Here is a 22590-nt window from a genome sequence, read left to right as displayed (position 1 = left end):
GAGCATCTGTGGGGCATCTTCAACGGAAGGTGGAAGAGCGCAAGGTCTCCAGTGGCAACCTGTGAAGCTCTGGTGAACTCCATGCCCAAGAGGGTTAAGGCAGTGCGGGAAAATAATGGTGGCCACACAAAATATTGACACTTTGGGCCCAATTTGGACATTTTAACTTGGAGGTGTACTCCCTTTTGTTGCCAGTGGTTTAGATATTATTGGCTGTGTGTTGAGTTATTTTGAGGGGACAGCAAATTTACACTGTTATACAAGCTGTACACTCACTACTTTGTAACAAAGTGTAATTTCTTCAGTGTGGTCACATGAAAAGATATAGTAAAATATTTACAAAATGTGAGGGGTGTACTCTTGTTCGATACTGTGCTTTCCTATGTCCTGGAGCTGTCCCAGGATGGCACAGTTTTGGGCAGAAGTCTTTGAAGCTATTAATGGACCTCTCCAGCTGTCCCTGGTACAGTCTCACAAACTAGCACTGCTAGGCATACAGGAGGATGATCAGATGCCTCAATATATCAAGCTTTTGATCTGTGGTCTTCTGGGAAAACTCTGTCAATAGTGTCTTACCAATGTATAAACTGACCTATATGAAAAGAAACTGTACCAAGAAATTAGACAGAGTTTGACAACCATGGACAGCATGAGTTGGTTATTTGTCCCCCATTAAGTTTGGGTACTCATAATTATTGATTGGCAATCTAGAACAAACAACATGTCTTCCCTGTTGCTCGATACTCACGGGCTCCAGAAGCACTGGCAAAGTATCTATACTATAGGTGTGACCATCACTTTCTTGTATTTGTACTGTTTGTACATTTGCCTTTATTATGTACCATCTTGTAACCTGTTGTGTCTGTACAATACTTACTTTTTCACAACAAACTGATAGTCTGACCGTGAAAATAAAAAATTGTTTTGCATTCATACCAGTTTGCCTAAAAACTAGCCTTAAACATATGTTTGTTGGTTGGATGAAAATATATATTGTTTGAATTATAGTTTACATCTATGCAAAAATCAATGAAATAATACAGCTAAACAAATATGTGTTTTCAACCTTGTATAGGATATTCACCATTTTGATCTTCAGAAAATAAAAGTAGACCTAGGTAAGTAAAAGAAATAAAATAACTTCAATACACAATTTTTCTTCCTCATAAATTTGAAAGTTAAGCATAGCTCATATGGACATTGGCTGTATGGAAAATGGAAATAATCCATTATTTAATGTCTCTGTCAAAGCATCTCAATGCAGTTAGGAAGATGATTGGGCTTTTTACGGTTTCAAATTGAATGAAAATATTGTATGCTTTTAAATACCATCTTAACTCATGCCTTACAGAAAGTACTCTTCATGTAAATAGTAGGGAAAACACCCCCTATATAGATTGTGGGATTGACATATTAACCACTTCTGGATTGGATAATTTCTCCCCTTAATGACCACGCCAATTTTTTAGCGATTTGGCACTGCGTTACTTTAACAGACAATTGCGCGGTCGTGCAATGCTGTACCCAAATAAAATGGATGTCTTTTTTCCCCACAAATAGAGCTTTCTTTTGGTGGTATTTGATCACCAGTGCGATTTTTCAGAGACAATTCTGAAAAAAAAAAATGTTTTATTCATTTTATGCCAATTTGTATTCTGCTACATATTTTTGGTAAAAAAAAATCCCAGTAAGCGTATTTTGATTGGTTTGCACAAAAGCGCAAAAGTTATCGCATCTACAAACTAGGGGAAAGATTTGTCATTTTTCTTTTTTTACTAGTAATAGTGGCAATCAGCGATTTTTAGCGGGATTGCGAGATTGCAGCAGACAGATTAGGCCCCTAACTGACATTTTTGACACTTTTGGGGGAACCAGTAACATTACTGCAATAATCAGTGCTAAAAATATGCACTGGTACTTTAATAATGACACTGTCAGGGAAGGGGTTAACCCAGGGCGATCAAAGGGTTAAGTGCGAGCCTAGGACGTACGCCCACAGGATCACTCCTGCGAACCGCTGTACTACAGGTACAGCAATTCACGGGATCCTGCCACCGTATAACTGCGGCAGCTGGTCGGCAAGTGGTTAAAGAAGAACTGTAGGCAAAACTTTTTTCTTTTTTTTTTTGGATAGAGTAAGGGAGGGTTATAACACCCTATTTGATGATTTTTTTTTTTTTTTTACCATCTGTGTCCCATTGCAGAGATTTCTCTTCACTTCCTATCCCAAAACCAAACAGGAAGTTAGAGGAAATCCCTGCAAATTAAGGGGATACAGTGTGGACCCCCAGGTCACTAGAACTAGTGTCTCCAATGGAAGAGTTTCCCTTTATTACTTTTCTGGGTAATTTCTTTTACTTTCACTTTCAATGATAATGGCAAACGGGACAAATGGAGAGGGTAAATCTCCCTATATGGGCCACTGACAGGTGTCCTAATCCATCTCCACTCTATCCAAAACTAAAGAAAAAAGTTTTTTGCCTTTTAGTTATACTTTAAGTAAACATTATGTAACCTGTGATTAAATATCCAAATACATGTCTTTACCTCTTTGGTATGCCCACATTTCTTTTTAATGTTTTTAAAGAATTGGAAAATATACAGCTTACTTTTTTTATTATGCTTCCAAAGCATTAATATGCAAGTATGGAAAACTACAGTTTTCTATCTTTGGAAAATACCGTGTATGTGGAGTTTTGCTGCTCCTCTGGTCACCGGTACCAGGAATTCATGCCAAACATGTTCTCCAAATTACAACTATAATATGCATCTGCAGAGGCTTGCTTACAAAAATCTCCTATGACTGTCCCAAAAACATAAAGCTTCAGAGGCAAGTTTTGTGTGATTTCATCATAGTTTTTGCCAATCGTTCTTTTCTACAAATCCCATCTTTGCTGACCTACTCTTAACACATGAATGTTTTCCATTGTGAGTCTGGTCTAGGAAAAAATGTGGTCAAGGACACCAAGGGCAGCTTATGATGGGTTTGTTGACTAATACCTGTAATACTGTTTTAACCACTCAACTCCCAAAATGGCAGACACATGTTCTGTATCGATTGATTACACCAAGGCAGCCGCAGATGTTGTATTTTGTCCTTTTTTTTTGCTTTCTCTTTCAAATGTTCCTTTATATTTTTGTTGATCCAATTACCTAATGAGCAATGCATACAAAATGACTATCTATTTGGGTTCTGTGGATGAGTGCATCACTCACCCTTTTTTTTAAAAGTTGTTCCTAGCATACTATAATTTGATACTAAGCAATTCTCAGAGAAATAAAGTTGGCCTAGTTCCTGTAACAGAAATGTATGAGAATGAGAATTCAAGCAGAACTGAAGAACTGACAAGTTGTACTAAATGCAACGTGATAAATGCACTCAATTTACATTGATATCATTTGTGACTGCTCTTGATCTGCTTAACTGACCTCTAGCAATGCAAGAACTACTTTTCTTACTGGTTTGTATTGTTTTCCATTTGACAGGACTAAAATTCTATCAGCAAGTTAAATTGGTGAATTTTATTAGAAGGCAAATCCATCAGTGTCGATGTCATGGCTGTCAAGAGAACTTTCAGTCGAAAATAGAATTAATAACTCACATGGAAAAATACAGTCATATAAGTGTTCTTCCTGAGAGATCTGTATGGGATCAGCCACAGTAAGAACCCTAGAAAAATCATTTACATTTAAAAACTGGGGAGCAACTGTTGTTGTTGAAATATCTAAGGCATAGTTTTTCAATTCCATTTCTCAGTATCTCCAACCAGGTCTTATTTTGAAGATTTCTGTGACTCACAACTGCATTTCAAAGAAAACCTGTACTTATAGAGTTATTGAGGTTGCATTTTCTGTATTTTAAAACTGCAAGTTGATTGGCTGTAATGCAGATATGTTTTCAATGAAAGAATATGGCTTCTACGTTCAGTCATTTCTTTGACTTGACTTTCTGAATTAATTTCCAAGATCAGTAGGAGTAGGCATACCATATAAACAAGCAAAAAATTGGGGGAGCAAACCCTGAACATGTATATCTAAAGCCGGTGCAGCTATGGACCAAGCAACATTTATATTAAAAAAGAATAGCGCACACATGCAAAAGAAATGACTATCAAATATGGAGACAATCCATAAATAAAAATGGGGATTTAGTCCCACCATATGGCCATATCGTGCTCAAGCCCACCACTACGTCAAAGTACCCCATTATCAGTGGGTCCTGCACTATCCATAAAAAAGTGGTAAATCCAGCCTCTCTAACCCTTGGAGACAACTTTCCCAGCAAGGAGTGTTGCCTCCAAGGGTTGGAGAGGCTGGATTCACCCCTTTTTTATGGATAGTGTTGGACCCACTGATAATGGGGTACTTTGACGCAGTGGTGGGCTTGAGCACGATATGGCCATATGGTGGGACTAAATCCCCATTTTTATTTATGGATTGTCTCCATATTTGATAGTCATTTCTTTTGCATGTGTGCGCTTTTCTTTTTTAATATACATGTCGCTTGGTCCATAGCTGCACCGGCTTTAGATATACATGTTCAGGGTTTGCTCCCCCAATTTTTTGCTTGTTTATAAGGCATACCATATGTGCAGAGCACTCTGAAGGGTCCCATTTATGCTTCACGTGAGTTATGGGGATGTTTGGTCCCCTTCCATTGTCACGTAGAGCTGGGCAAGCATAATGTGGCAGGCATTCTTTTCAGTGGTTTGTATTATCCAAGTGGTGTTGGGAATAAGGAACTCCTTCACTTACTGTGTAATTGCCAATGAGATACATTTAATGCTTTTCCTATTTCCACCTGATACCATTTAGTTTGTCTGACACAAGCTGAATATTATGCAGCTGGTTTAGAATAGCGGGATTAGGCGTTTTATAATATTAAGGAGTAGAGTAGTGCAGGTTGCTAACCTTGAGGGAAGCTTTGTAATAAAATATTGGCGATCGGGGGCTAATAGGAATTTCTTCTTGTCTGATTTAGTTCTACATTGGCATATCAAGCGCCAAAATATTTTAAGTCTTGGTAGTGCTACCACAAGTGCACAGAGGTTCCTCCCTGACCATAGCCCATCCCAACCAGGAGAAACACAAACTCAGGAAGCCCTTCCAACTGGCTGACAGGGTTCCGGGATATGTTAGACACAACAGCTGGAAACCCTATAACATAATGAAAACGTGTACAAGTTTTGTTCTCTTTTTTTCATTTTTTTAATAATCGACAGTAGATCCTTCTCCCATTCTAATCTGAAATACACTGTAGGTGATCTGAAGGAAGTTTAATGCTCTCCTGTATGTAAAGGATAGAGATTGCCTAATTCAGACAACTAGGAGAGACCTAAACTCAGGAAGCTTATTGTTCTAATCTGGCCAAAAAACCTTATCATTTTTTTAATTGTAACTAACCCTATTCAGCACTGCTATTTCTTCTCAGAGTGACCCCAATAATTTTATTCTTGCTTTTAGGCCTCATTCACATGGGTGTACAGTTCCGTATACCTATGTAAATTGCTGCCTTCACCTGTGCGGAAAGCACAGAGGTTTTGTGTATCCACTAGCAGGCAGTCCTATTCTGTTGGGATGCAGCAGGTGTGCGGACACAGCTACGAGTACCCACTGGACAGCCATTCAGGTGCACAGCCACAAATGCACACTGTCTGTCCTTATTGGTACACCCATGAGAATGACACCTTATGGAGGAATTTGTCGCAGAATGTGTCTCTATTTCAACTCCTCCCTTCAAAACCTCTTCTCCCAATGGCAGAGGAAGAAACAAAAACCAACTCAGAGGTGGCACCACTTTAAGACCGGAGGATTTTCCTGCTTAACATCCAGGCCACTTTTTTCAACTTGGCACTGCGCGACTTTAACTGACAATTGCGCTGTAATTTAACGTCGTGCCCAAACAAAATTTGCGTCCTTTTTTTCCCACAAACAGAGCTTTCTTTTGGTGGTATTTGATCACCTCATTTTTTTGCAATATTAATAAAAAAAGAGCGAAAATTTTGCGAAAAAATTGACATTTTCTACTTTGACAGTTAAAAAATATCCAATATATTCAATTTTTGTCATATATTTAGGCCAAAATTTATTTAGCTACATGTCTTTTGACAAAAAAATTCTCAATGAGCGTATTTTTAACCACTTTAAGACCGGAAGATTTTACCCTATTCCTGACCAGGCTATATTTTGCGATTCGGCACTGCGTTACTTTAACAATTTCACGGTCATGCGACATTATACCCAAATTAAATTTATGTACTTTTTTTCCCCGCAAATAGAGCTTTCTTTTGGTGTTATTTGATCACCTGTGCGATTTTTAATTTTTGAAAAAAGAGCGACAATTTTGAAAACACAATATTTTTTACATTCTGATATATAACATTCCCCCAAAAAAATGTATAAATCAAAATGTTTTAACATTTTAGGCCAATTTGTTTTCTGCTACATATTTTTGGTAAAAAAAAAAAAAATCACAATAAGCGAATTTTGATTGGTTTGCGCAAAAGTTATTGCGTTTACTAACTACGGGAAAGATTTGTCATTTTTGTTTTTTTTTTTTTTTTTACTAGTATGAATGAATCTTGTGATCTGTCACAGAGGAGATGAGCCCGCTTTGTTTACACAAGCGGGTGGATTTCCTCACTCTTTCCCCAACGATCGGGGAAGAGCGGTAGTGATCACCGCCTCTCCTCCCCTGGCCCAGCTCCCGCTGTGTCTGAATACAGCGGGAGCGAGCCTCAGGCGGAGCGAGAGAGGGGGGAATCCAGCTATGTAGGTCTACGTCGCTGGACCCAGCCGAGCCGTTCTGCTGCAGTAGCAGGTCGGTAAGTGGTTAAAGTGAAGTTGATAAGGTACCTTAATACAAAGGGTTGGTGAAATTCTCGCGCTGTCTCTCTGTTGTTATCTAAAGTCTATCACCTTTAATGCCGCAGGTACTAAAATTGGTAACATACACAATTCAGATAAATCTAGTTGGGGGGAGTACCGCGCTTTAAAGTGCTTAATGTAACATAAATTAAATCATATAAATATGTGAAAAAGTGCCTTAGTGCTTTTCAATATAATATTCACAATATGTGTATCTCAATATACAAAGTAAATACAATCTAATATAAATCCTTCAATTAATAAATAGGTGGTAAAAAAATTAATTATTAAAATTCATCTTACTTAAATCCACAATATAAATACAATATAAAGTGACAAAGATAGTATATAAATTATTAAGTCCGTGATCCTTTAAAATAAATTATGTGCTCTCAATTAGGTGGTTTCAAAAATAAAGTGCTCACATTACATTTCGTCTTGTTCAGAGCAAAACAAACATTCCTTCGCCGATACGTCACTTCCGGTTTGGTTTTCCTACGCGTTACACTGCGTACCCACGCAGCTTCTTCCAGTGGGTACGCAGTGTAACGCGTAGGAAAACCAAACCGGAAGTGACGTATCGGCGAAGGAATGTTTGTTTTGCTCTGAACAAGACGAAATGTAATGTGAGTGTTACTCTTATCTATATAATAAAATATACGGAACGTACTTCACTATGTTTGGCCCGATTTAAATTTTTTTGGAGATACAAAAGGACCGCATATATCCCCTGGAGTATAGAGGTTTATATAAGGGAGAAAAAACCGAGGAGTCCTAACGGTACCTATATGCCAATAAGGAGGAAGGAGGAGCACATTGAGGCATACAACTTAAGGCTTTTTTTAAAGAGCATTGAGGTGAGCGCTTAGGACACCTAGTGGGCACCGCACAAAAGAGCACCTGCATGTCAAATTTGGACAAGAAGATTTGGTTGATCACTACATATTTATATATTTATTTAAAGGACACTTCAGCACTTTATTTTTGAAACCACCTAATTAAGAGCACATAATTTATTTTAAAGGATCACGGACTTAATAATTTATATACTATCTTTGTCACTTTATATTGTATTTATATTGTGGATTTAAGTATGATGAATTTTAATAATTAATTTTTTTACCACCTATTTATTAATTGAAGGATTTATATTAGATTGTATTTACTTTGTATATTGAGATACACATATTGTGAATATTATATTGAAAAGCACTAAGGCACTTTTTCACATATTTATATGATTTAATTTATGTTACATTAAGCACTTTAAAGCGCGGTACTCCCCCCAACTAGATTGATAAGGTACCTTGTTACATAGTTACATAGTAGGTGAGGTTGAATAAAGACAATAGTCCATCCAGTTCAACCTGTGTAGGTGTGTGTGGCTGTAATCATCTCACATAACCCTGAATGTTCTGATCCTTGAGATGTACGTCTAAGAGTCTTTTGAAAGCCACCATACTTCCCGCAGAAACCACCTCTTGTGGTAGAGAATTCCACAATCTTGTAGCCCTAACAGTAAAGAACCCCCCACGTTGCCTGAGGTTAAAACGTTTCTCCTCTAATCGCAATGTATGCCCTCGAGTCCTCATGCATTCCCTTCGACTGAATAGCTTTTTTTTCTAATCTTAGATCCCCATTGAGATATTTATAAATTGCTATCATGCCCCCCTCCCTTGTTGGGGAGACATGAACTTTTACCATAGAGTTGGACAAACCTTGATTTTTAGGCAGTATTTGGTAAGATGTGTGCTAGATTGTGGCCCTCTATGGCTGAGCATGATCTTGATCAGCCTTCTAGGTTCTTCAGCGGTGCCTTGACAAAATGCCTAAAAATTGCCAAAAGCTGCCCAAAAATTGTCAACAGGCCAGTGAGTGGATCAAACCTAACCTTTCAGTTGCACAAAACCACAGGTTTTTATTTTGCAGCATTGCAACCTTGCACACTTTGTGGGCCTGCCACAGGTATCCTAACAGCCAATTGATAAGTAGGATGTCAGGAGCATGCACAGCATCCTTGTTCACCCCTCCCCATCTTTGTCAGCACTAGAGTCACGTTAGCAGAGAGAGGGAGAAAAACTGAGGTAGAAGAGAAACCGTAGAATACTAGTCAGTGCTAGTTTGAAAAGGTGGGGATAATAAATAACCTCCAATGTTGGGTAACCCATGTGTGTGAATTCTGCTGTGATACAGTAAAACTATTAGTTCAGTTTCTTATATTTTATAATTGGGTGCCTTGAGATTGTGCATAATTTTAAAGGGTGCCTTGAATGGGAAAGGGATGAGAAAAACTGCTCTAGATGGCAATCTGCTGTTTTTTACTAATCGGAACCTATTCATTTGTCTTATATCTTACATAATGTGGCTGCTTTTTAATTTCAGTAGATATTTATTATGTTTAATCCCCCCTATTGAATGTGGACTTCTGAATGATTATATACAGTGGGGGGGAAAAAATGATTTGATCCCCTGCAGATTTTGTAAGTTTGCCCACTTACAAAGAAATGAAGGGTCTATAATTTTTATCATAGGTGTATTTTAAATGATAGGGACCAAATATCAACCAAAAATCAAAAAAAAAAAAAAAAAAAACTCCTGATAAAAATGTTATACAATTAGTTGCAGTTCAGTGAGTAAATTAAGTATTTGATCCCCAAGCAAAGCATAAGGGTTTCTACTTGGTGTAGAAACCCTTGTTGGCAAGCACAAAGGTAAGCTGTGTTTTGTAGTTGGTTACCGGGTTTGCATACATCCCAGGAGGGATTTTGGTCCACTCTTCTTTACAGATCTTCTCTAAATCCTTAAGGCTTCTTGACTGTCGCTTGGCAACTCAAAGTTTCAGCTCCCTCCATACATTTTCTATAGGATTAAGGTCTAGAGACTGGCTAGGCCACTCCAAGACCTTAATTTACTTCTTCATGAGCTACTTCCTTGTTGCCTTGGCGGTATGTTTTGGGTCATTGTCATGCTGGAAGACCCATCTTCAGTGTTCTGGCTGAGGAAAGAAGGTTCTCATCCAAAATTTTACAATACATTGCCCAGTCCATTGGCCCCTCAATGTGGCAAAGTCGGTCTGTACCTTTAGCAGGGAAACCGCTCCAAAGCATAACGTTTTCACCTCAGGGCTTGATTGTAGGTATGGTGTTCTTAGGGTCATAGTCAGCATGTATCTTCCTCCAAACACTGCGAGTCGAGTTAATGCCAAAGAGCTCCTTTTTGGTCTCATCTGACCACAGCACTTTCTCCCATTCCTTCTCTGAATCATTTGGATGTTCATTGGCATGACTTTACATGTGCCTTCTTGAGCTGGGGGACTCGCTGTTCTTGGAGGAGGAAAAATGCTGACTATGTCACGAAGAACTCCATCCCTGCAGTCAAGCATGGAGGTTGAAACATTATTCTTTGGGGCTGTTTTTCTACTAAAGGTACAGATCTACTTTGCCACATTCAGGGGCCAATGGCTGGGGCCATGTGTTTTAAAATCTTGGATGAGAACCTTCTTCCCTCAGCCAGAACACTGAAGATGGGTCACGGATGGGTCTTTCAGCATGACAGTGACCCAAAACGTACCATCAAGGCAACAAAGGAGTGGCTCAAGAAGAAGCACATTAAGGTCATGGATTGGCCTAGTCAGTCTCCAGACCTTAATCCTATAGAAAACTTATTGAGGGAGCTGAAACTTTGAGTTGCCAAGCGACAGCCAAGAAACCTTAAGGATTTAGAGAAGATCTGTAAAGAAGAGTGGACCAAAATGTGTGCAAACCTGGTCATTAATTACAAGAAACGTCTTACCGCTGTGCTTGCCAACAAGGGTTAACCCATTAAGTACGAAGTCATGTTTTGATCGGGGATCACATACTTATTTTACTCACTGAACTGCAACTCAATGTATAACATTATCGTGTGTTTTCTGGATTTTTGGTTGATATTCTGTCTCTATCATTTAACCATTTCGCTGCCAGGCCCTGTGCTCTGCCTTTAAACTTAACTAGGCAGACCATTTTTTCAATTTCTCCATTGCTTTATTATTTTTCCCTTACAGTTTTCAGAGTTTGTTAAAGATCCCAAAACCTTATGTTTTCTGAAAGCACATGACCAGTAGAATAAAAATAAGGTGCTACGGATTTTTAGGGCGCAATGATATTTGTACGAATGTTTATAAAAACAATATTTCTTCTAAAATTTACACTTAAATCATTATTAACAGATAAAAACACAGCACATTTTACAAAATTCCTACTAAATATAAAAGCTAAGCTATGTTTAGTTAATAAATAAGCACTATTTGTAAATTTTAGATTGTGCCTTTTTGCGAAATGTGACAATAAACATACGCAAAAATGTAAATATCCAAATTTCTCTAAAAGTTGAGAGGTTTTCATTTTTCCCTTAGAGCTTTGAGTTTGTTTAAAGACCATCCAAACAATATATTTTCTGAAAGCACATGACCTGTAGAATAAAAGGAAAGTGCTACTGATTTTAACACCCTGTGATATTTGCGCAAATGTTTATCAAAACCATATATTCACTAAAAATTCTCTGAAATCTATTTTAGCAGATATAAACACAGCAAATTTTACTAAATTCCTACTAAATATAAAAGCTTAACCTGTATTGAGTTAATAACAAATATTTGTAATTTTTAAATCATGCATTTTTTCAAAATGGAGAACAAATGTAAATACCCACATTTCTCTACAAATCTGAAGGTTTTCATTGTTCACTTACAGCTCTCTGTTTGTTAAAGACCCCCCAAACCCCCTATTTTATGAAAGCATAGGACCAGTAGAAAAAAAAAGAAGGTGCTACTGATTTTTAAGGCCCCACGATGTTTGCGCAAGTGTTTACCAAAACAATATTTTCGTTAAAAATGCACTAAAATAATAATTAGCAGATGCAAACGCAGCAATTTTTTCAAAATTGAAGCTAAATTCCTACCAAATATAAAAGTTTAACCTGTATTGAGTTAATAGTTAATAAATAACAAATATTTGTAAATTTTAAACTGCGCCTTTTTGAGAAATGGTGAAAATTGAACATACACAAAACTTTAACCAAATTTCTCTAAAAATATGGAGGTTTTCAATTTTTTGCTTTCAGAGTTTTTAAAAGACCCCCAAACTATACATTTCGCTTTCGTCCATTGACTGACAAAGCTCCTGATATTTTTACCACTGGGTTATACTGCCCTCTACAGGACACTGGGCAGAAAAATAAAGTCTGGCTAAGCCTATGTTCAGTCCCAGGGGATATACTCCCTCTCTCTGCTATAGGTACTCAGTTTTTTTTCTGCCTAGTAAGGAGTAAGGACCTAGTTCCTTACTGGGATCTACAGTCCAGGCAATTTTTTTCATTTTAGATAGACATTTTTTTATTCTGGATTTTCATGTGAGATCAACTGCCGGATTCAGCGATGGGCTGGATAATCTAGATCCACTGGTCACCCAAGTCTGGCCAGCAAGCATGCACAGACCTCAGCTCCGCGCTAGGTTGGCTACGACAAAGCCCCATTGGACCGGAGCTGACCTGCGAGTTAAACGCCTTGCGAGGTTGCATATGACCCGGTCGCGGGCGGAGTCACAGCATTTCTCCTGGCCGACAGCCCCCCATTTCGATGGAGAGTAGGATTCTGTCTGGAGCGGTGTCTACCCGGTTCCTGGTATGGTGAGTAGCTGTCCCCCCCCCCCTCTCCCCCTGGAGGGTTTTGGGGTGGACGTGGACCCCTTCATGGGACAGTTAGACACCCGGGTTCCCCTCCTTCCTGTCAGGCTCCCCCCTTTCATATGTCCCCCATCCTACCCCCCCTCCATTTATGCTGTAGCTGTTTGTGTGGTCTGTTCCAACTCCCGGTTGTGAGGGCAGGGCGCTGTAATGGCGATGGGGGGTGGGGGTTGTACCTGGTGGGGACTCCTACCAGAGCCTCCCGTCCTGCCTGGGTCTTTCCCTGAGGCCTAGGGATTCCTCCTGGGTCCCTGGAAGCCTTGTAGTGCCGCATGGGGCTGCCATTTTATTGTAGCCTGTGTGTTTCTATGCACGGTGGCCATGTTTTTATAGTCCGGCGGCCATTTTGTGGTGGTTTGCCAATGAAAATAGCGGTGGCCATGACAGTGGAGCCCTGTGGTCGGCGATTTTGGCGGTGGGAGCCCCTTCTCATTCCACTGGTACCATTGCCCCGGTGTCGCAAACTGACTGAGTGGGCTAAGCTTTTACACGGTGACCTGCAGAGAGAAAAGATCACCCCTGCCTTTGTTGAGCTGGTGGACCATCTGATCCAGGGGCTGCAGTTTATCTGTGATGCCTCTTTTGGATGCGGCTCTCCTAGTAATGCAGCTTTCTGTTTCGCCAGTGGTCCGTCAGTGTATCTTTTGGCTAAACTGCTGGTCTGCGGACCAGAGTTCTAAAAAGGCCTTGACTGATCTTCCCTTTTAAGGAGATCCCCTGTTTGGAGCTACCCTGGATGACATCATAAAGGGTGATCCCCTGTTTGGAGCTACCCTGGATGACATCATATAAGGTGTCCTATTGCGGGGAAGAGTACCTTTCTTCCACAGGCTGCTAAGGGCAAGGAACCTTGTTGTAGACGTGGGCCTTCCTTCTCAGCTCATAAGAAGATTTTTAACCCTCAAGGTCGACTGACCAGGCCTCCTCTGTAGTATCCAAACAAACCTGGTCTGGCAAACAGAGAGCGGGCTTCTCTAGACCCGCAGACGGCTCCTTCAGCATGAAGGTGTGCCCTCACTCGTATCGGGGGTGAGGGGACGTCTTTGCTGGTTTTCAGACCCATGGACTTCCCTGGTACAAGACAAGTGTGTCCACAAAGTCATTCGGTCCGGCTGCAAGATTGAGTTTTTTCGATCTTGTCCCCCGGCAAGGTTCTTGCTTGCCTTCCAACTTGCACCTGTCTCCGGACCCCTTACAGGGTCTGTTTGGGGCGGTACAAGACCTGTTGCTTCAAGGGGTGATTGTCCCGGAACTTTGGAACTTTTTCATGTTTTTACTCAACCCTGTTTACAGTTCCCAGGAAGGAAGGCAAAGTGCGTGCAATCCTGGACCTCACGGCCTGAACTGCTTTGTGCGAGTGCAGAAGTTCAGAATGGAGTCCATTCGCACGGTGGTGGCATCCCTGCGTCAGGGGGATTTCCTTGCTTCTATCGACATCAAGGATGCGTACCATTCTTCAGGGTGTCCGACATTTGGGTTCTCCAGTACGGTCTCTATTGCCGCCTTGGGACCTCGATTCGTTGCTTTCCGCCCTCCAGAACCCTCCCTTTGAGAATCTTTGGGAGATTCCCCTGCTTATGCTGTCCTAGAAGGTGGCATTTTTGGTACCTATCACCTCTGCATGCAGGGTGTCGGAACTGGCGGTCTTATGCTGTCGTTCACCTTACTTGGTGATTCATAGAGATAAGGTGGTTCTTCGCACCTGTCCGTCGTTCGTTCCAAAGGTTGTCTCTGATTTTCATTTGAATGAAGACATTGTGTTGCCTCCCCTGTGTCCCAGGCCTAAACATCTGAAGGAAATTGCCTTGCAAGCCTTGGATGTGGTCTGGGAAATTAGGGTGTACCTGGCAGCTGCGGAGTCTTTCAGGAAGTCAGAATCACTATTTGTGCTCTCAGATGGGCCTCGTGAAGGATTGTCCGCTTTGTCACAACAATTTCCAGATGGATCAGACAGACCGTGATTCAGGTCTATTCTATCAAGGGTCAGGTTCCTCCTTTCCCTGCTACTAGGGCGCTTAGAGCCTCCTGGGCCTTCTATCATCAGGCATCAGTGACGCAGGTTTGCAAGGCGGCCACCTGGTCATCGTGCACACTTTCACAAAGTTTTATAGTGGATGTGTTGGCATCTGCGGATGTTTTTTGTGGCCGCAAGGTTTTGCAGGCTGCTGTTGAGAGAACCTGATCCTCTTTGAGGGTGTATTATTTTTTTCAGGTGGGCTCCAGTTTTTTTGGTTGAGCTCCTGTTGCCTGGTTGGCTACTGTTTAGCCTTGGGAGTTTTTTTGCTGTTCCAACCCCTCATGTTTAACACTGCTTTGGGACATCCCAATAGTTAGGAATATCGGGAGCTGTGTCCGTCAATGAACGAAAGAGAAATGGGATTATTGACTTACCGTAATATCTCTTTCTTTGATGTTCATTGACGGGCACAGCTCCCACCCCTCTGTGGAGTTGTATTCTTTTGACACTGCTTGTAACAAAACGATGTACCTACCACAGAGAGAGGGAGTATATCCCCTGGGACTGCCCATAGGCGTAGCCAGACTTTTTTCTCTGCCTAGCGTCCCACTCCTGTAGGAGGCAGTATAACCCAATGGTTAAGAATATCCGGAGCTGTGTCCCTCAATGAACATTTTTCTGAAAGGTGCTACTGATTTTTAACGCCCCGCGATATTTGCGCACATGTTTACTAATCAATATTTTTGCTAAAAATGCACTGAAATCATTATTCGCAGATACAAACACAGCAAATTTTGCAAAATTCAAGCTAAGTTCCTTCTAAATATAAAAGCTAAACCTGTATTGTCGATAAATAACAAATATTTGTAAATTTGAAATTGTGCCTTTTTGAGAAATAGTGAAAATTGGACATATGCAAAAATTTCTCTAAAAATCTGGAGGATTTCCTTTTGCACATACAGCTTTCAGAGTTTGTAAAAGAACCCCCAAAACATATATTTTCTGATAGCACTGAGATCTTTGAACCAATCTTGGGGTATCATTAACCTTACATTGAAACCCCCAGCGATTTGCAGATCTCAGTGTTAACCACTGTGCGATTCTGGTGCAATGCGGCAACCGGCACTGAGTCACAGGATTTCCCGCATCGCACCAATGTGAAACCGGGACTGAGTGCAGGCAGACCTGGGGAGGCAGAACCCCCACCCCCCAAAAGTTTTTTTTTTTTCTTTTTTTCTGTTTACTTTTACATTTTTTTAGTAATTTTTTTAATCTTTTCTTTTGTGTGTATATATATATATATATATATATATATATATATATATATATATATATATATTTTGGGGGGGATTCTTTGGTGAGATATCAGAGGTCTAAATAGACTCCTATATCTCTTTTTAGACCAAGAAAGGGACTGAAGATGGTTCCTTTCTCTGCAGAACTTTACATGAATGAAATGGTCTATATAGAGACTCATTAATTCATAGTAAACTCTTGGTAGCGAGGGTACAGGGGGTTAACAAAGTGAAGGGGGGGATACATCAGGATCCTATCTAAGCCCCATGCAGCACCTAAAGCCGGCGGGAGTGGTGGAGGAGGGATGCTGGGTTATAAAGGTTGCTGCAGGGGATTGGGTTTGCGGGGGGGGGGGGGTGTGTATTTGTGACCTTCCTCTGAAGACATGCAGATCCATTCCTAAACACACAAGGATAAGGATGTTTATTATCAGCTAGTGTCTGTTTTTCTCCGCATATCCATTTTTCCGGACGAGTTTAGGTGGGGACATCGAGTGCATGGTTTTGGGGAGACCATTATTTTTCCCTGTGCTGCATTTGACCACCTATAATTTAGTGGTCAAATTTTGTTCGGTAAGCAGTCTGTGTTTACACTACGGGTGTGGAGTTGGACTAACCCTTTCCAATGCTACTTTCTTTTCCACCTCCTATCATATGGGATCTTGGATTAAGGACTGGAACTTTTTTCTTTCTTTTTTCTGATATGAGCATTTATTTTATGTGTTTTGGATTTACAGTCCTATACTTTTTATAATTTTTTTTTTTTTTTTTTTTAGCGCTGCACTATTGTATTATGTTATCTGTTCGGAGTTTTTGTATTTGACTTTCAGTGCTGACTGCTCTTTCTTAACTCTAGCGTAATGTTTTTTATCATTTTTTTTGCGGGGGGTGAAGGGGATAGGAAAGCTGAGTGGAGGGAGCAGCGGGAGGTGGAGAGATTAGACACAGGAAAGCGGCGGCATGTGGGGGGGGGGGGCGGTCACATTTGAGGTTGAAGAACTCTTATTAGTGTATGGTAATCTGCTGATCAAAGTTAAAGAATTGTTCAACAGAGTCTGCTGAACAATTCTGCTATAAGTTCATGGTCATTGAAGTGACCATAAGCTTATAGGAGAGGGAGAAATTAGGTTCAAGCGGCGTACAGACCTGGCCAGCTGCAAGCAGCGCTGTAGGTCCGTACGGCGTGCTGATCTGGCAGAGAAATTGTTAAAATGCACCTATGATAAAACATTTTAGACCCTTCATTTCTTTCTAAATGGGTAAACTTACAAAATCTGAAGGAGATTAAATAGTTTTTTTTCCCCAACTGTGGTAAAAACCCAAAATTCTGTATCTCAGAAAATTGGTCATGGTGTCCCACTCAAATCAGTTAATTTACTCGGAACACCTGTTAAGGTTTCCTGAGCCTTTAAATGGTCTCTCTCAGTATGGTTCAGTAGGTTACACAATCATGGGGAAGACTGCTGACTGTCATGACAGTTGTCCGGAAGACCTTCATTGACACCCTCCACAGGGAGTGTAAGTCACAAAAGGTCATTGCTAAAGAAGCAGGCTGTTCAGAGTGCTGTATTCAAGCATATTAATGGAACGTTGAATGGAAGGAAAAAGGTGCACAAGCAACAGGGACTAACGGCAACCTTGAGAGAATTGTGAAACAAACACCATTCAAGAATTTGGGGGAGATTCACAAGGACTGGACTATGGCTGGTGGTCAATGCTTCAAGAGCCACCACACACAGATGTATCCAGGACATAAGCCACAGCTGTCGCATTCCTTGTGTCAAGCCACTCCTGAACCAGGAACATCAGAAGCATCTTACCTGGGCTAAGGAGAAAAAGGACTGTTGCTCAGTAGTCCAAACTCCTCTTTTTGGATCAAAGTAAATTTTGCATTTCATTTGGAAATCAAGGTCCCAGAGTCTAGAGGAAGAGTAGAGAGGCAAAGAATCTAAGTTGCATAAGGTCCAGTGTGAAGTTTCCAATCAGTAATGATTTGGGGAGCCATGTCATCCGCTCGTGATGGTGCACTGTGTTTTTATCAAGTCCAAAGTAAGAGCAGCCCTCTATCAGGAAATTCTAGAGCACTTCATGCTGACCAGCTTTATGGAGATGCTGATTTTATTTTCCAGCCCACACTGCCAAAACAACCTGGGCTTCCATAACATCTCAGCAGTGCCACAGGCTGATCAACTCCATGCCACATTACATTGATGCTGTAATTCATGCAAAAGGAGCCCCCGGCCAAGTATTGAGTGCATACTAAACTGCACATGGAAGGACTTTTCAGTAAGCCAACATTTCTGTATTAAAAATCGATTTTTTTTTTTTTATTGGTTAAATGTAATAATGTAATTTTCTGAGATACAGAATTTTGGGTTTTCACTAGCTATAAGCCATAATCGCCAAATAAAAAGAAAAAGAAATGCTTGAATTATACCACTCTGTGTGTAATGCAGAATATAAAAAAGGAGTTTCACTTTTTGAATTGAAATGAACTTTTTGATATATTTTCATTTTTTAGATGCGTTGGTGTGTGTGTGTGTGTATGTGTGTGTGTGTGTGTGTATATGTGTGTATATATATATATATATATATATATATATATATATATATATATATATATATATATATTATTTTTTTTTTTCCCACATTTTGTCATGTTCCAACCAAAAACTTAAGTGTATTTTATTGGAATTTTTTTGTGATACACCAACACAAAGTGGCACATAATTGTGAAGCGGAAGGATAATGATAAATGGTTTTCAAAATTTGTTACGAATAAATATGTGAAAAGTGTGGCGTGCATTTGTATTCAGCCCATGCTTTGTAGAACCACCTTTCACTACAATTACAGCTGCAAATCTTTTTGGGTATGTCTCTACCAGCTTTGTACATCTAGAGAGTGAAATTTCTGTCCATTCTTCTTTGCAAAATAGCTCAAGCTCTGTCAGGGCTTGTATGAAGAGTCTTGCCACAGATTCTCAATTGAATTTAGGTCTGGCTGTATGTTTAGGGTTGTTGTCCTGTTGGAAGGTGAACCTCCACCCCAGTCTCAAGTCTTTTGCACACTCTAACATGTTTTCTTCTAAGATTGCACTGCTGAAGAAAAACATCCCCACAGTATGATGCTGCCATCACCATGTTTAACAGTGGGGATGGTATGTTCAGGGTGTTGTGCAGTGTTAGTTTTCCTCCACACATAGCATTTTGCTTTTAGCCCAAAAAGTACAATTTTGGTCTCCTCTGACCAGAGCATATTCTTCCACATCATTGCTGTGTCCCCCACATGGCTGCTCACAAACTGCTTATGGGACTTCTTATGACTTTCTTTCAACAATGACTTTTTTCTTGCCACTTTTCCACAAAGGCCAGATTTGTGAAGTGCACGACTAATAGTTGCACAATAGTAATAGCCACAAAGGACAGTTTCTTCCACCTGAACTGTGGATCTCTGCAGCTCCTCCAGAGTTACATTTAGCCTCTTTGCTGCTTCTATGATTAATGCTCTCCTTGCCTGGCCTGTCAGTTTAGGTGGACGACCACGTCTTGGTGGGTTTGCAGTTGTGCCATAATCTTTCCATTTTCGGATAATGGATTGAATAGTGCTCTGTGAGATGTTCAAAGCTTGGGGAATTTATTTTATAACCTAACCCTGCTTTAAACTTCACCACAACTTTATCCCAGAACTGTCTGGTGTGATCCTTGGCCTTCCTGGTGCACTTTGTTGTATTTATACTGAGATTAAAATACAAACAGATGGACTCTATTTACTAATTAGGTGACTTCTATAGGCAATTTGTTCCAGTAGATTTTATTTAGGGGTATCAGAGTGAAGGGGGGGAGGGGGATACAAATGCACACCACACTTTCAGATATTTATTTGTAAAAAAAAATGTGACTTTCATTTTACTTTCACTTTACAATTATGTGCCACTTTGTGTTGATCTATTACCGGGTATATAAAATCCCAGTAAAATAAATTTACGTTTTTGGTTGTAACATGACAAAATGTGGAAAATTTCAAGGGGTGTGAATACTTTTTTTAGGCACTGTAAGTGTTTACTGTGGAGATAAGGTACTATTGTGGATTGTCAAAGGCCTGACAAAATGCTCAATCTGGAGGTAAAGCCCTTGATTAAAAGAAATAAGTTGCAAAACTTAAACTTACATTTATTTTGGGTTTCAACAGTTGTAGTGCTTCAAACAGCCAATTAACTTCAATCTGCATATTCTCCACAGCTTTGCTTCTAATACATTAGCCTTCTATTAACAAACATAGCAAAAAAAGCACTGCATAGAATGTCATGCAAACACGTCTGAATACCTGTTGCCAGGTATAGGATATATAGTTAAGGAAACCAGAAGAAGAAAGAGGCGATGCTCCCGATAGCACATAGTGCTACATGTGTTGTGGCTTTTTGTTTTTTTCATCTGCTAAAAGTTAGAAATTCTAATTAAGTGAACATATAATGTTATGGACACTTTCTAATAACTATGTAGGCACCATAATAGTGTTTGCTTAGTTTCAGAAATTATCTTTCTTGTCTGTTTTTTACATGCAACACGTCTTACTGATTTGGGGGGGGGGGGGGGTTACAGGACAATATGCAGACACATTGAGGTTGATTTACTAAATCTGGAGAGTGAAAAATCTGGTGCAACCCTGCATAGAACCCAAGCTGAGGTTAAAAGCTGATTGGCTACCATACACAGCTGCATCAGATTTTGCATTCTCCAGTTTTAGTAAATATTTAGGGGTAACATACACTGTAAAGCAAGTTCTCCCTTAGATTGCTATTACATGTGAAGTGACAAATAAGATATTTTTGGTTTATTGGCAGGTATTACTTTCCCACGTATGAAAATGATTCCCTCTTGTGCACCTTGTCTGACAGTGAGGAGGAGACCACAGCACAGAATGATGAGTTCCCGGTTATTGGAGAAGATCTTTCAAGGCTTGAAGCACTAAGAAAGACAAGTGTACTTAACCAGCTAGTACGGGACAGTGTCATAAGGAGTTAAATGTGGAATATAATAAACCTGTATATATGCTTCTTATTTCAGTTTTTTTTTTTTTAAGCCGAGTCTGTGCTGAGTGGGTATCTGCCACAAAGGGAACAGTTTTCATAGCTGTCATAATACCTGTCACACAGTTGAAATAAGTGGATTCCATCTATCATTGCACAAGTTCCATTATATTAATTAAATGTGTTATAATTCTTGTTTAATTTAAACAGGACATATAACATGCTATTATTATAACCCTTTGATATTAATAAATATAAAGTTTTAAATTCTTTAAAAAGGAAATGTTTTACAGCTTTAGCAACAAGGTATAATTGTTTCTATGGTTCAGGAGTCTATTACCTATGCCAATATGGAACAGTTTCATGAGAATGCTGCCCAGACAGCATCACTGACCTAAAATAATTTTATATATGGAATTTAGACAGGACACGAAGATTCTCCTAAATCTATCTGCACAAAGTACACTCTAGTCCAAATTTTTTGTTCAGATAGGTTTCTGGATAGAGTAAGAAGGGGTTGGGAAAAAAACTATTTAACATTAAAAATTACTATTTAAAATACTGTCTATCATGCTTATTCAATTTTTCTAGCTTTCTCTGGTTCACACTTTCTACAGGTATACTCCCATGCAAATTTTGTGAAATTGAATTCATAAGTAGTAGTAGTAAAACTTAAGGCAAAACTTTTTTTTAGTCATGGACAGAGTGGAGATGGATTAGAACAGGTATTAGGTTTTTGTTGCTGTCTGTGCCCCTGTTAGGGGATTTACCCTGTCTATTTGTCCTGTTTACCATTATCATTGAAAGTGAATGTGAAGAAAACCCCAAATTTTTGGTTGTCCCCAGAAAAGTAACGGGGGGAAATTTTCCAAAGGAGACCCTAGTTCTGGTGACCTGGGGGTCCCCAAAGAATTCCCTTAATTTGCAGGGATTTTCTTTCACTTCCTGGTTTGGCTATGGGATAGGAAGTGAAGGTAAATGTACCTAATGAAATGCAGATGGTAAAAATTAAACTGACATGGGTTCTAACCCTCCCTTACTCTATCCAAAATGGAAAAAAAAAGTTTTGCCTATAGTTCTACTTTAAGGTTTTGTTCTTGTCACTATAGGTTTTTTCTGATCACTCAATACTCAAAAAGGTAAACCTAAACATATGTTTTTTGATGTTGCGTAAAGCTCATTTTTATTGGAGTGATCACCTCATCAGATGTAGCTCATTTGGCTACATGTAATTATTTGTGGTTTGGTTTTCAAATTAAAGTATATAATATAGCAAGTAGTAAACATCCTCTGATAAGGTTTCATCATTGCCCAGTCTTGACGTTCGAAATATGTGGAGTAGGCTTGCCAAGTGCTATCTGCTGAATGGATGAACCAAACTGAAGAGAGCTAATTGTTTCTCCAATATCTTTTATATCAGGACTGATGTTCACAAAAACACAAGCCTAAAAAAAAATTCAAAGGTTGCAGTAAGTACAAAATTAAATTGAAATGTATTTCTCATTTGCAGTGTCAAATTATATAAGATATTGTACCTTGGCTTGACCGCTAAGAGATGGTTGCAGGAGATGGGTAAGTTTGGAATTTCTATAGGGAACATGCATGGAGTTTGTCTTTATTGCAGTAAAGACCTGTCAAACAGCAGATAATGCATAGTTAATAATATATAGTCTTTGGCCTCTTTCCCTTATTACGGACAAGATTATGTATGAAAAAATTTTAA

General features: G+C 39.6%; 2 protein-coding genes across 2 annotated transcripts in view; one reads left to right on the top strand and one right to left on the bottom strand.

Annotated features, from left to right (window-relative positions):
- ZNF277 (zinc finger protein 277) overlaps positions 1-21079 on the top strand; it is a 165504-nt gene extending 144425 nt beyond the window's left edge. The window contains exons 10-12 of the mRNA XM_082254450.1: positions 1076-1118; positions 3487-3661; positions 20682-21079. Of these exons, the coding sequence (XP_082110576.1) occupies positions 1076-1118; positions 3487-3661; positions 20682-20862 (399 nt within the window). The 3' untranslated portion in view covers positions 20863-21079. The remainder of the gene's footprint in view (positions 1-1075; positions 1119-3486; positions 3662-20681) is intronic.
- A 1046-nt stretch (positions 21080-22125) lies between these two features.
- LOC309552408 (uncharacterized protein) overlaps positions 22126-22590 on the bottom strand; it is a 171797-nt gene continuing 171332 nt past the window's right edge. The window contains exons 13-14 of the mRNA XM_082253358.1: positions 22403-22498; positions 22126-22312 (exon numbers count right to left, since the gene is read on the bottom strand). Coding sequence (XP_082109484.1) covers positions 22172-22312; positions 22403-22498 — 237 coding nt within the window. The 3' untranslated portion in view covers positions 22126-22171. The remainder of the gene's footprint in view (positions 22313-22402; positions 22499-22590) is intronic.

This window comes from Pelophylax lessonae, assembly GCF_965119305.1.
Source record: "Pelophylax lessonae genome assembly, chromosome: 4".
NCBI classification, from domain to species: domain Eukaryota; kingdom Metazoa; phylum Chordata; class Amphibia; order Anura; family Ranidae; genus Pelophylax; species Pelophylax lessonae.
Note: the sequence above shows the minus strand (reverse complement) of the source record. Positions and strands in the feature narration are given on the sequence as shown.